Here is a 15,646-nt window from a genome sequence, read left to right as displayed (position 1 = left end):
CTTGCATCTCCCTCCCTCCCACCCTCCCAGCTGGTCACAAAGCACTGAGCTGATCTCCCTGTGCTATGTGACTGCTTCCCACGAGCTATCTATTTTACATTTGGTAATGTATATATGTCCATGCCACTCTCTCACTTTGTCCCAGCTTACCCTTCCTGCTCCCCATGCCCTCAAGTCCACTCTCTAGTAGGTCTGCGTCTTTATTCCCGCCTTGCCCCTAGGTTCATGACCTTTTTTTTTTCTTAGATTCCATATATATTTGTTAGCATACAGTATTTGTTTTTCTCTTTCTGACTTACTTCACTCTGTATGACACACTCTAGGTGCATCCACCTCACTACAAATAACTCAATTTCGTTTCTTTTTATGGCTGAGTAATATTTTTTTAACATCTTTACTGAAGTATAATTGCTTTACAAATGGTGTGTTAGTTTCTGCTTTATAACAAAATGAATCAGTTATACATATACATATGTTCCCATATCTCTTCCCTCTTGCGTCTCCCTCCCTCCCACCCTCCCTATCCTACCCCTCTATGTGGTCACAAAGCACCAAGCTGATCTCCCTGTGCTATGCGGCTGCTTCCCACTAGCTAGCTATTTTACGTTCGGTAGTGTATATATGTCCATGCCACTCTCTCACTTTGTCCCAGCTTACCCTTCCCCCTCCCCATATCATCAAGTCCATTCTCTAGTAGGCCTGTGTCTTTATTCCCGTCTTGCCTCAAGGTTCTTCATGACTTTTTTTTTTCTTAGATTCCATATATATGTGTTAGCATACAGTATTTGTTTTTCTCTTTCTGACTTACTTCACTCTGTATGACAGACTCTAGGTCCATCCACCTCACTACAAATAACTCAATTTCTTTTCTTTTTATGGCTGAGTAATATTCTATTGTATACATGTGCCACATCTTCTTTATCCATTCATCTGTCAATAGACACTTACCTTGCTTCCAAGTCCTGGCTATTGTAAGTAGAGCTGCAATGAACATTGTGGTGCATGACTCTTTTTGAATTATGGTTTTCTCAGTGTATATGCCCAGTAGTGGGATTGCTAGGTCTTATGGTAGTTCTATTTTTAGTTTTTTAAGGAACCTCCATACTGTTCTCCATAGTGGCTGTATCAATTTACATTCCCACCAGCAGTGTATGAAGGTTCCCTTTTATCCACACCCTCTCCAGCATTTATTGTTTGTAGATTTTTTGAAGATGGCCATTCTGACTGGTGTGAGATGATACTTGCAGCTCCACTTATTCTACACAGTCAACTTATTTAATTTTGACTCTCACCCCTTTTATTCAACATAGTATTGGAAGTCCTAGCCACAGCAATCAGACAAGAAATAAAAGGAATCCAAATTGGAAAGGAAGAAGTAAAACTGTCATTGTTTGCAGGTCATGTGATACTATATGTAAAAAATCCCCAAGATGCCACCAAAAAAATAATAGTCATCAATGAATTCAGTAAAGTTCTAGGATACAAAATTAATATACAGAAATCTGCTGAATTTCTATACATTAACAATAAACTATCAGAAAGAGCAATTAAGAAAACAATCCAGTTTCCCATCGCATTAAAAAGAATAAAATACCTAGAAATAAATCTAACTAAGGAGGTAAAAGACCTATAATTGGACAGCTATAAAACACTAATGAAAGAAACTGAAGATGGCAGAAAAAATGGAAAGATATCCCCTGTTCATGGATTGAAAGAATTAATATTGTTAAAATGTCCATAGTACCCAAGGTAATCTACAGATTCAATGCAATCCCTATCAAGATGCCAATGGCATTTTTCACAGAACCAGAGAAAATAATTCTAAAATATGTTTGGAAACACAAAAGACCCTGAATAGACAAAACAATGTTGAGAAAGAAGAATAGAGATGAAGGTATCACACTCCCTGATTTCAAACCATACTACAAAGCTACAGTAATGAAAACAATATGGTACTGGCACAAAAATGGACACATAGACCAATGGAACAGAATAGAGAGCCCAGAAATAAACCCATGCTAACGTGGTCAGTTAATCTATGACAAAGTAGCCAAGAAAATACAATGGGGAAAAGACAGCCTCTTCAATGAATGGTGTTAGTAAACCTTGACAGCTACATGCAAAAGAGTCAAACTGGACTGCTTTTTCACACCATAAACACAAATAAACTGAAAATGGATTAAAGAATTAAATGTAAGACCTGCAACTATAAAACTCCTAGAAGAAAACATAGCCAGTATGCTCTTTGACACTGGTCTTAGCAATATTTTTTGATACATCTCACAAGGGAAACAAAACAAAAATAAACAAGTGTGACTACATTAAACTAAAATGCTTTTACACAGTGAAGGAAACTATCAACAAAATGAAAAGGCAGCCTACTGAATGGGAGAAGATATTGGCAAACTATGTATCTGATAAGGGGTTAATATCCAAACAATATATCTGATAAGGGGTAAATATCCAAAGAACTCATGCAACTCAACATAAAAAAATAACCTGATTAAAAACTGGGCAGAGGACCTGAATAGACATTGTTCCAAAGAATTCAAATAGATGGCCAACAGCCACATGATAAGATGCTCAGCAACACTAATCATCAGGAAAATGCACAATTAGATAGCACTTCATACCTGTCAGAATGGTTACCATCAAAATGACAACAAATAACAAGTGTTGGCAAAGATGTGGAGAAAAGGCAACTCTAGAGCACTGCTGTTGGAAATGTAAATTAGTAAGCCATTAGGTAAAACAGTATGGAAGTTCCTCAAAAAATTAAAAGTAGAACTACTATAGGATCCAGCAATTTCACCTCTGGGTATTTTTCAGAGGAAAACAAAAACAGAAATTCAAAAGGATGTATGCACCCCTATGCTCATGGCAGCCTTATTTCCAATAGCCATGATATAGAAGAAACGTACATGTCCATCAACAGATGAATGGATTAAAGAGTATGTGATGTATGTGTGTATATACACATACATAAACAATGAAATATTACTCAGCCATACAAAGGAATAAAATCTTGCCATCTGCAATAATATGGATGGACTTAGAGGGTATTATGCTAACTAAAATAAGTCACACAGAGAAAAGACAAATACCATATGATTTCACTTATGTGTGGAACCTGAAAAACAAGACAAAACAAAACAAAACAAATGAACAAACATAACAGGATAGAAACAGACTCATAGATACAGAGAACAAACAGGGAGTTTCCAGAGAGGAGGGGTTTGGAAGGATGAGTAAAACAGGTGAGATTAAGCACTACAAACTTCTAGTTACAAAATAAATAAGTCAAAAGGAGGAAATGTACAGCATGGAGAATATAGTTAATAATATTGTAATAATTTCGCATGGTGACAGATATTACTAGACTTATTATGGTGATCATTTTGCAAATGTATAGAATTATCAAACCACTATGCTGTACACCTGGAACTAACATAATATTGTGACTATGTATTTATGTACTATGACATAGTATTACACTTCAATTAAAAAAAAAGAATGAATACTTCCTCATGTATTATCTTCCTCTTTTATTGCTTACCAGTTCCTAATCTATATCCACTTTGCAACTGGGCAGTTTTTCTTTTCTGTTTCTTTCAAAGGAAATTATTTATACATTGTACCAAAATTTTTGTTATATAAAATGTAAATATTTTCCCATCTTTTTAGTTTGCAATATTGTATCACAAGGATGTTTTGTTTTAATGGAGTCGAGTTTATCTTTTTTTTTTCCTTCATGACTCTCACTTTCCTCATCATGCTCAGAACTTTAATTAGCCCAAGGCCATTAAGATATTTTTCTATATTTTCTTCTAATACTTTTGTAGTCTAGAAGCATATCTAGGTCTTTAAACCACCTTGAATTTACTTTTGTGAAGTATGATTCCATTATTTTTTTCAAATATAAACAAGCAAATTTTTTTTTTTTTCGGTACGCGGGTCTCTCACTGTTGTGGCCTCTCCTGTTGTGGAGCACAGGCTCTGGACGCACAGGCTCAGTGGCTATGGCTCATGGGCCTAGCCGCTCTGCGGCATGTGGGATCTTCCCAGACTGGGGCACGAACCCGTGTCCCCTGCATCGGCAGGCAGACTCTCAACCACTGCGCCACCAGGGAAGCCCAACAAGCAAATTTTTAACTTCTCTGAGCCTCAGTTTCCTTAGTTGTAAAATGAGGGTAATGTATTTACCTCACCAATGCTTTACTAAGATTAAAAGAGATTGTTTTTAAATTTCCTGGCACAGTCCTTGGCATATAAGAAATGTTTACTACACATTACTTGTATCTGAAAATATATTTAACATACTTAATAAATTGTCATTATGTTAAATATATATGAGTAAGTTAATAATATATTTAAGAATTAATATAATATTTAACAAAAAGCAGGACTACCACTGTAGATCATGAAAACTACCACTGGAGAAATGCAGTTTTTATACAACAGACAATAGGTTAGTCATATGTAGAAACCATGGCTACCAGACATTTTGACTGCTTCTAAAGTATGCGAGGTACAGAAGGGTTTTAATATTTATAGAGCATTTACAATATGGCAGAAACTGTTTTAAGCACTATATAGGTATTCTTTCAATGTCCCCTCAAAAATAACACTATTAGGTACTTTTATCTCCATTTTCAAATGGGGGAATTGAGGCATGAGAAATTAAGTAATTTTTGTGAGGTTACATAGTAAGTTATCAGTAGAACCAAAGTATGGACCCAGGCAGATTGACTCAAAAGCTAGTGCTCTAGTCACAAGGCTAAGCTGCCTCTATAATATCCCAAGAGGTAGGTATTATTCCCTCAAACAAAAGAAGACTCCAAACTTAGGGAAGTAAAGTCATTTGTCCAAAGTTCAAAACCAACTTTATTGACCAAGTCTTTCGACTCCCAACACCAGTTCCAATCAGACAATCTCTGATGTTAAGCAATAAATGCCAAAATGCCTGTAGGCCAGGTACTCTGCTAGAAGCCAGGGATACAGAAATAAACAAACACAGTTGCTGTCTGCAAGTATACACAATATATTATAAAATTACAGGAGGAAGGAGCCTAAATCAATTGAGGACAAAATGGGGTGAGGCTGGTGAGAGAATACTTCTAAGAGGAAGTGATGTTTGAACTATTTAAATGAACCCAAACAGACAGAGAGAGGTGACCTTGAGCATAGAGAAAAGTAGAAGGCATGTGAGAGAGAACACCCTCTATAAATCATCATTGGATGGTATATTAAATAATAATTCTCAACTTCTACAGAATATAATTTTCATAGGAAAGGGCTTCCTCTGGAATACTGAAAACAAAACAAAAAAGATGTATACAGAAAATTGTAGTATTTCAGCCTAGATGAAAACTTTGACTCCATAAAAGCTCATTTGTAATTTGTCCTTAGTCGATCCTCAAATATTAATAATGGGATATAGTGGGCCCTTCTTCCAGTGTACTCATAATATTCTTCATAACAGTCACATGATAAAAACTTGATAAAAACTCACTTTACCTATACTACAGCAAGGATATCCAAAATAAGGCAAAATCGAAAGAATTCCTCTCAAACTCAGTTTTGTTATGAATAGTGCTGGATTTGCAATTATAGAGTTATAGAAATGAACAGAATTATAAAGGTTATCTACTTAAATTCTCTCATTTCAGATGAGACTGAAACCAAGGAAGACAAAATTATTTGTCCAAAATGACATGGCTATACACAGTTGGCAGAACCCACATATTCTGTCTTTAAGAAAGCTACAATGAAGGGACCTTTTAAAATCCATTTTATTTGAAGCTTAACATGCGATTTAGCATGGGGATAAAAAACTACTGTGCCCATTTAAAGACATGAGTTTCCATGTTGCCAAAGACTCCACATATAGAAACATACTTACTTAGACAGTCTTTCAATGGTCTGCATGTGAACATTATTGTGGGTTTGGGAAAGAACAGCTTCATGCTGAGCACATTTCAAACAAAGACCACCAACACGGTTAGAAATATTAGCAGCAAGAAGAGACTCCTTATGCTTTAGTCGCACTTTAAGATCTTCACAATTTTTCTGATATTCAACTAGGTCTTTCCTAAAAAGAAGGGAAAAAAGCTCCAGCAAATGGCCAGATAAAAGTATACTACTTCTAAATGTATCATCATACTGATAACTACTATCATTTACTGGTGCTTACCTTATTAGGTGCTTTACATACAGTACCTTGTTATTTCTTACCACAGCCCTAAAATGTAGGTGTGATTATCCTAATTGACACTCTGAATAAAATGAGCCTTGAAAATATTAAATTTCAATTTGTTTTAAGATTTTAACAGATTAGTCTGCCTCTGATACGGGCTTTCTTTTCACAGGATCCTATCTCCACGCAAAAAGATAAAACTCCAAACACAAATCCTAAATAGTTTCTCTTAATAAAGGGGTGGAGCAACATAACACAATATCCTTGAATTGAGGGAAATACCCGATCCCATTTCAAATGTTAACCCCTTAAAATTTGTAAAGACAACCTTAAAAGATCACATAAAGAAAATGGATTTTATGCATGAGTAATTTATTACTGTTCATTTTTCTTCAGTAAAAAAAAAAAAAATGAAAATTATCCATAGAGACACAGATGTAGAGAACAAACGTATGGACACCAAGGGGGGAAAGCAGTGGGTGGGGGAGCAGTGATGGTGGTGGGATGAATTGAGAGATTGGGATTGACATATATACACTAATATTTATAAAATGAATAACTAATAAGAACCTGCTGTATAAAAAAATAAATTCAATTCAATTCAAAAAAAACTATCTAATCTACAAAGAACTGCTTCAAAAGAGAGTGGGCTACAGAAAGAAGTTAGATAGAACTTGCCAGACATAAGATTTCATAAGTAGCAGCTATTAGCTGGAAATATGCAACTTGGTAAAGAAAAGGCTGAGGAACTGTGTATGTGTGTTCTTTGTTTGTTTGTTTTAATGGGATAGCTCTTAGATGAGGTTTTTCTCCAAGTTGACTTGTCAAGGATTAAAAGACCAGTATATGGGTTGTATTTTCCTCCCCCTCCCCCAAAAAGCTTTGGTAAAGTCAACTTGGGTAACTGAGCTTCCTTGCATACACATCCCTTTCATGTTGTATTTTTTAAAAACTTCCTAACTTAAAAAGGAAAAAGTTGTTCTTAAATTCTTAGACTGCTGAAGGCAGGCATTTTACCTCTGGCTCAGACTATTCTCTGCTGTTTCTATTAAATTCAGAGATTTATAGCTATCCTAATTTGTTCACTGTCACAAAGGAGAAGCCAATAATCAAGACACCTGGTTGTCACATACTACCTCGACTCTTGGGATTTAGGGGGCTTTGAGACAGCCTGGGAGAGGTGGAAAAGATCTACAGGAAATCTAAGGGTTAAAAAAAGCTAACCTAATGACTCTCTGAAACAGAAAAAAAGGAGCTGTTTATGTCATATTCCCAAGATGATATCTACAACATAGTAAGTTTTCTTTCTACGTATCATGTAGAAAAAGTCTGACTTTCAAAGCCTTAAAAAGAACTTTAGAAGTACATTCCAAAGTCAAAGAGTCTCCATTACTATTTCTGTCAGGTTCAAATTCAAAACACTCAAGTAGACTCAGTTACATGAAATGGCAAAAAGAAAATTAAAAACAAATAGGTAACATAAAACCAGTTTATAAGAGTAGTGATTTTATTTCTTTCTTTAAGAAAATGCTTCTTTAAATAATCTTACATTACACTAAAAGAAAATGAAGAAACAGAAGGATGCAGGAAACAAAGTCTGGTCCATTGCAAAGTGACATTTTAATGTAATTAAAGATTGCATAGTTGAACTGTTAATGAGACAAAATAAGTCACATTCCCATAAATATAATGACCTAGAAATATATCACTTTAAAAACTGAAGAACCGGGGCTTCCCTGGTGGTGCAGTGGTTGAGAGTCCGCCTGCCAATGCAGGGGACACGGGTTTGTGCCCCAGTCCGGGAAGATCCCACATGCCGTGGAGCGGCTGGGCCCGTGAGCCATGGCTGCTGGGCCTGCGCGTCCGGAGCCTGTGCTCCGCAACGGGAGGGGCCACAACAGTGAGAGGCCCGCATACCGCAAAAAAAAAAAAACCCTGAAGAACCAAAACACAATAGAAATCAACATATAGCAAATAAAGAAACCAAAAATTAGGCCACCTTTTAAAAGTTTAGGTTTCTTCATGAAAGGTCTAGTAAAGATCTCTAGAGAAATCCTCAACCTTATGAGGCGTGAAAAGCATAAGGGTATATTAAAATAAATGAACAATAACATTTGCAACAAAAGCCATGAATTCTGGTTCTTAGTATTACTCTAGTTCTGTCTCTAGACAATGTACAGCCTGGAAGATGTTAAATATTATTTCAAATTAGACTTATCAAAATAAAATTATAAAAATATTTTAAAGGTTATTTCATTTGGAAATATTTCATTACCACTATTTCAATTAACCTTTAATTTAAAAAAAATTAATTCCTATCTTTTCCAACTCATAATATATAACAAAGTACTAATGGTTAATCTATAATATACAGGTTTTATTGGGATTTTTGAAAACATATCAAAAAGTACATGAAAATTCATATATACTCAAATTCACCATACATACAAATTCTCAAACTATTATATTATTGTTGCAATTTAAAAATTAGACGAAGACTACCTACAGAGGAAAAAAATACTTGCTTATAATTTGAAAATTAAAGTGCTTTATTTACACTATTTTATTTTAAAAACATAATTTCTATAAGAGCAGCTTCTGATTCTTTTTTCTATGGGAAAATACAAATATTTTACAACTGATGAAGGGATAAAATTTATAATTTAGCTCACAGTTCTTTGAAATGGGATTTGAAAAAGGACTTCACAAATCCCCTTATCCTTTACCATCCTTAGCAAATTTTATATATTGCATATAAAATAGCATCAAGTAATTCCTATATTGACTAAAACTGGCATTTCAGCAAACATTCAAACATATTTTTAAGATCATTATGGTTTTGCTAATAACTTTAAATGGATGATCAATACTTTACCTCAGAAACATCAATTGAGATTCCAGGATTTTACTCTTTTCCTCATAAGTAAGTTTTAGTCTCTCCTTTAGAAAAGAAAAAAAAATGTATATTTCTCCATTTCCTGTGTTTTATAAGCAAATTTTAATTATTAATATTAACTTCATTTTTTCTTTTTACCCAAGAGGAAGATCATTGTGTCCCCTCTGGAATCACTTTCCCTAGTCCACCCCAAATACTCTATTTTTATTGAGCGGGAAGCCTGCAAAGAACTACTGAGTCATAAAATGGTGATTACTAACAAAAATTTTTTTTTCAAAATTGCATACATCAGTTCCTATTTTTAAAAAAGTGTGACTCGGGGCTTCCCTGGTGGCGCAGTGGTTGAGAGTCCGCCTGCCAGTGCAGGGGACATGGGTTCGAGCCTTGGTCTGGGAGGATCCCACATGCTGCGGAGCAACTGGGCCCGTGAGCTACAACTACTGAGCCTGCGTGTCTGGAGCCTGTGCTCCGCACCAAGAGAGGCCGCGATAGTGAGAGGCCCGCGCACAGCGATGAAGAGTGGCCCCCGCTTGCCACAACTAGAGAAAGCCCTCGCACAGAAACGAAGACCCAACACAGCCAAAAATAAATATTAAAAAAATAATAATAAATAAATAAAAAGCAGGAGAGTACCTCTCTGATTCACTGTGTTAAAAAAAAAAAAAAAAAGTGTGACTCTAGGCAAAACCAATTATAACCTGTTAGGTCCATGAGGACAAGGATCAAATCTTCCTGGAATCTCCCACTGCGACTGCTGCATAGCTGACATACCAAAAAATATGTGCTGGATGAATGATAAAAAGGATGCTATAAATCACAGGATGACAGACCAAAGTGATATACAATCTACAAGCCTCTGCTGATATCCAGTTTTTCTTTAATTCAACATATACTTATTGGGTTTCTAAGACGAAGACACCACTAACCTCCAGGAGCTTTAAGAAGGAACAGAAAGACAGATGAACAATTACAACTATTTATAATTTACTCTAATGAAAATACAGAAGGTAAAATGAAATCAGAAAGGCAGGAACTTGTAATTCAGCTGAAGAGTAGTACAGAAGCCTTCACTGGAGGAGATGCAAAGACTTGAAGGATGATTTCCAATAGAGCAAAAGGCACAGAAGCTGGAGAAGGCATGCTATATATTTGGCCAATCAGTATCACTAGAATGTAGACTGCTAGGTGGAAGAGTAGATAGAGATGGGCTGATTAGGTAAGGTGGTCAGTGAGAAGAATAAAAATATGAAGACTTTTATTTAGTCTATACAACTAAATAAAAGTCTCTATGTAGTTGATGTATTAGATGGACATTGAAATCTTTTATCAGTATTGAATCTTAAATTACTCTGAAGGGTGGAAAAAGGGGATCATCACAAATGAAGACATTGCAAATAAACATCAAGAGGTGAGAGATAAGTGCATGAATAAGAGAAATCAAGCAACAAAGATAGAAAAGATTTAGTACAAAGCAGTATATAAAAGTAAAATTGACAGAATTTTTTTCTCTTAATTTAGTGTTAAATTTTATTTATTTATTTTTCTATAAATTTATTTATTTTATTTATTTATTTTTGGCTGCATTGGGTCTTCGTTGTTGTGCGTGGGCTTTCTCTAGTTGTGGTGAGCAGGGGCTACTCTTCATTGAGGTGCACAGGCTTCTCATTGCGGTGGCTTCTCTTGTTGCGGAGCATGGGCTCTAGGCACGTGGGCTCAGTAGTTATGGCTCACAGGCTCTAGAGTGCAGGTTCAGTAATTGTGGTGCACGGGCTGAGTTGCTCTGCGGCATATGGGACCTTCCCCAAACAGGGCTCGAACCCATGTCCTGTGCATTGGCAGGCGGATTCTTAACCATTGTACCACCAGGGAAGTCCTAGTGTTAAGTTTTATTTATTTATTTATTAAAGTATAGTTGACTTACAATATTGTATATGTTTCAGGTCCACAGCCAAGTGATTTAATCATATACATTTTTTCAGATTACATTCCATTATAGGTTATTATGAGATATTGAATATAATTCCCTGCGCTATACAGTAAATCCTCTTGCCTATTTATTTTATGCATAGGAGTTTGCATCTGTTAATCCCATACTCCTAATTTGGTTCTCCTTCCCTCCCTCAGTAACCATAAGTTTGTTTTCTATGTCTGTGATTCTATTTCTGTTTTGTATATAGATTCATTTGTATTATTTTTTAGATTTCACATATAAGTGATATCATATAGTGTTTGTATTTGTCTGTCTGACTTACTTCACTGAGTATAATATTCTCTAGGCCCATCCATGTTGCTGCAAATGCAGTGTTTCATTCTTTTTATGGCAGAGTAATATTCCATTTTACATATGTATATATATATAAACATATCTTCTCAAGCCAATTGTCTGTTGATGGGCACTTGAGTTGTTTCCACGTCTTGGCTATTGTAAGTAGTGCTGCTATGAACATTGGGGTGCATGTGTCTTCTCAAATATGAGGTTTCATTTTTTTCAGATAAATACCCAGGAGTGGGACTGCTGGATCATATGGTAGCTCTATTTTGAGTTTTTTAAGGAAGCTCCATCCTGTTTCCCATAGTGGCTGCACCAGTTTACATTCCCTCCAACAGTGTATGAGGGTTCCCTTCTCTCCATACTCTCTCCAGCATTTATTATTTGTAGACTTTTTGATGATGGCTATTCTGACCAGTGTGAGGTGATAACTCATGGTGGTTTTGATTTGTATTTCTCTAACAATCTCTTTTCATGTGCCTGTTGGTTATCTGTATGTCTTCTTTGGAAAAATGTCTATTTAGGTCTTCTGCCCATTTTTTTATTGGGCTGTTTGTTTTTTTGATATTGAGTTATATGAGCTGTTTGTATTTTTGGATATTAACCCCTTGTTGGTCACATCATTTGTAGATATTTTCTCCTTTTCCATAGGTTTTGTTGCTGGTCTCCTTTGCTGTGCAAAAGCTTTTAGGTCCCACTTGTTTATTTTTGCTTTCATTTATTTTGCCTTGGGAGACTGATCTAAGAAAATATTGCTATGATTTATGTCAGAGAATGATTTGCCTATGTTCCCTTCTAGGATTTCTATCATGTCATGTAAAGTTGACAGAATTTTATGATTGAATAGATGTGGGGGAGAAAAAGACATTAAAAATACCCTGGGTTGCTGAATTGAGCAACCAGGTGAAAGCTGATGCTAAAGATTTTTCCAGACTGAGAAAAGGAGGTAAATAGAACCATTAAAATGTTCAACTAATTCAAAAGAAGGCAGAAAAAAAAAAAGGTGAAGAAATAGTAGATGGGAGAAAAAAGACACAGCGAGATAGTGGATTTAAACCCAAGTATATAGATAATCACATTTAAAGGACAGATATTGTCAGATTGGATAAAAAAAGCAAAACTCAACTATATGCTGTTCACAAGAAACCCATATTAAATATGAAAATACAACTATGTTAAAAGTAAAAGGATAGGGAAAAAATACCCTGCTTACACTACTTTCAAAAGAAAGTAGGAATCAGTCAAAATACAAAAAAACACGTGCTTTTCTCTATACCAGCATTGAGGAGTTAGAAAATGAAAAATTTTAAATATGTATATTGTTTATGATAATATCATAACTAGTCTAGAAATTAATTCTAAAGAAAGATATGTAAGACCTTTACTCAGAAATTATAAAAGATTATTGACAAAAATTAAAGATGACCTAAATAGAGTGATACGTGATTTTAATATTTCACAATATATTACTGTAAAGGTATCAATTCCTCCCCCCAGCAAATGACCTATACCTTAAATGTAATCTCAATCAAAACCACTTAATGGCTTTTTGAAACTTGACAAATTAATTCTAAAATGTACTTGGAAATGCAAAAGGCAAGAAACAGTCAGGACATTCTTCAGGTAAAAGAACAATGTTGGAAGACTTGGTCTACCAGATGCGGGGTTATAAGAATCAAGACAGGATAGTAGTAGCACAAAGAAGTAGTAGCACAGACACCAAGGAAATAAAACACAAAGCCCAGAAACAGACTCACACATATACACACACCTGATTTATAACAAATGTGGCAGGCGAATGATTGTCTTTTCAACAGTGGTGCTGCGATATATAAATAACCCTATGGAAGAAGTAACCCCCTACACTTCACATCAGATACAAAAATAAATTCCATGTACACTGTAGTTCTAAATGTAAAAAGCAAGATTATAAAGTTTCTGAAAGATAATATAGGAGAATATCTTCATGACCTTGGGTGTAGGGAAACGCTTTTTATATAGGACATAAAAGGCACTAAAAAAATAAAGGGAAAACACTGATAAATTGGACCACATTAAAATTAAGAAATTCTAATCAAGAAAGAGAAAACGAAAACTCTCAAGAGAGTTCCAAGGCAAGCCATAAGAATAGGAAAATAGGTTTTAACAGATATAACCAAAAAAGGGCTTGTATCCATAATATATTAAGAACTTAAAAAAAACATTGTCAGATAATTCAAAACAATAAGTAGGATATTAGAACAGGCATCTCACAAAAGAGCACATCAAATGGCCAATAAATATATGAGAAGATGTTCAATCACATGAGTAATCAGAGAAATGAAAATGAAAATCACAATGAGATAGCACTACAAGCCCATCAGAAAAACAGAATATCAAGTGTTGGCAAGGATACAGAGCAATGGTATCACTCATATGCTGCTGACAGAAGTGTAAACTGGTAAAAACAACCTTGGAAAAGTTTGCCCTATCTCTCAAATCGAACATATATATACACTACAACCAACAGTGCCACACCAAGGTACATACCCAATGCACACCAATAGACATATAAAAGAATGTTCATAGCAGCAATATTCACAATAGCCCCAAACTGAAAAAATACAAATGTCTTTCAACAATAGAATGGATACATAGATTGTGTTATAGTCATACAGTAGACCCATCAATGAAAATAAACAAACTTCTTACACATGCAATTACATGTATGAATCTATCATATATAATGTTGAACAAAAAAGGCTAGACAAAAAAGAATATGTACTATGTGATTCAATTTATGTAATGTTTTAAAAGCCAGGCAGAAATCAATTCGGGTGTTTGGGGATCATGCTTAGGGATGAATTTTCATAAAAGTCAAGATAGTGATTAGCTTTAAGAGAATGAAGGGGCAGTGACTGGGAGTGGGCATGAACAGGGCTTCTGGGACATGGTAATGTTAGACATCTTACAGGTGAAAATTATATGCTTGTTCATTTGGAGATATATCATTAAGCTGTACATTTTTGTTTTGCATACTTCTCTGAATTTATGTTAAATTGTTTCATTAGAAAAATCAAAGGATGGTATGATCAACTAATGTACATATTACAGAACGCTGCTCCAAGGTTCAGGAAGATGAGGACTGATATATGGAGGTTATTAATGACCTTGGAAAGAAACAGTTTAGGGGAATCTAGGTGGGGAGAAGCTCAAATAAAGTATGTTGAAGAGAGAATGGGAGGTGAAGAACAGAGGCATGAGTATAGACAACTGTTTGGAAAGACGTTGGTATGAAGGGGAGCAACTGGGTGATAGTTCAAAGGAAATGTAGGACGAAGAGAATATATTTTGTGTTTGTTTGCTTTAAGATGGGAGCTAGTAAAGCACATATTTGGCTGAAAATAACCCAGTCAAGAGGGATAAAAGATACAAGAACAAGAGGAGGTAAGTGTAAGAGTGAAATCCTTGAAAAAAGTGAGAAAGATTTGGAACATAAAGCACACAAATGCACACAGATGTGACCTTTGACACACACAGGATAAAAAAAGTGAACCTATAATACTTATAAATAGAACACTAAGAGAAGGCATAAGAGGGAAAATAATTCTAATGTGGGAAAAGGAGGAATGGAAGCATGTAATCAGGGAAGGTAGAGTGGGAGGGGACATTTGAACTAAGTTTGGCAGGCTGGAAACATTTCAATATGTAGAGGATAAGAAGGAAACATTTTAGGTAGGGATGATTGCATAAACCAAAGTCAATTCTTCAAAGAGAAATGGAATTGGGAAATATGTTTATGAAGTAGCAAGTAGTGAGTGGTCTGCATGCTTATAGCCAATACTTGTGAGTGTGACAGTAGAGTGAGAAGTGAGTCTGGAAATGGAGTTTGAAGCAAATTGTAGATGGCTTGTGAGATTGGTCTTAATCCTATGGGTATTAAGTAGATATTATAGTTTATTCAGCTGGAAAAAAACATATAATTTAGTCTTTCAGATTTTTTTTTTAAAGAAAGGAACTTTTTCCTAAATAGTAGAATAAAGCTTGAATTAGGGAATGAGAAAGAACAGGGAGATTTGGGCCAGAAAGAGCCTTTAGAAAACTATAACAACACCTGTAGATGATAATGACAGCAGAACTGATTCCCTCTATATTCCCTAGAACATTCCATTTTTGGTGTTGTTTTTACCCAGATCAGAGGATTTAAAAGTATCATTTGATCTTAAAATAGAATTATTTTAGACTCTTTGGGAAATTAGGACATTCAAAAGCATCTGTGTATAGGGGGAGTTTAGAAAGCCACAAA

General features: G+C 35.2%; 1 protein-coding gene across 8 annotated transcripts in view; it reads right to left on the bottom strand.

Annotated features, from left to right (window-relative positions):
• The window catches only part of SDCCAG8 (SHH signaling and ciliogenesis regulator SDCCAG8), a 265,435-nt gene that overhangs the window by 208,374 nt on the left and 41,415 nt on the right, over window positions 1-15,646 (bottom strand). For 7 of the 8 annotated variants that reach the window (XR_014013754.1, XM_081216415.1, XM_081216416.1 and 4 more), the window contains 2 exons: window positions 9,072-9,136; window positions 5,903-6,091 (listed from right to left, as the gene is read on the bottom strand). Coding sequence is in view for 7 of the 8 variants with exons in the window: in XM_081216415.1 (XP_081072541.1) it covers window positions 5,903-6,091; window positions 9,072-9,136 (254 nt within the window). In the remaining variant the exon portion in view is untranslated. The remainder of the gene's footprint in view (window positions 1-5,902; window positions 6,092-9,071; window positions 9,137-15,646) is intronic. The other variant, XM_081216417.1, reaches the window with a different exon arrangement.

This window comes from Mesoplodon bidens (assembly GCF_964165515.1).
Source record: "Mesoplodon bidens genome assembly, chromosome: 2".
Lineage (NCBI taxonomy): Eukaryota > Metazoa > Chordata > Mammalia > Artiodactyla > Ziphiidae > Mesoplodon > Mesoplodon bidens.
The sequence above is the reverse complement of the archived record's forward strand: the minus strand, read 5'-3'. Positions and strand labels throughout refer to the sequence as shown.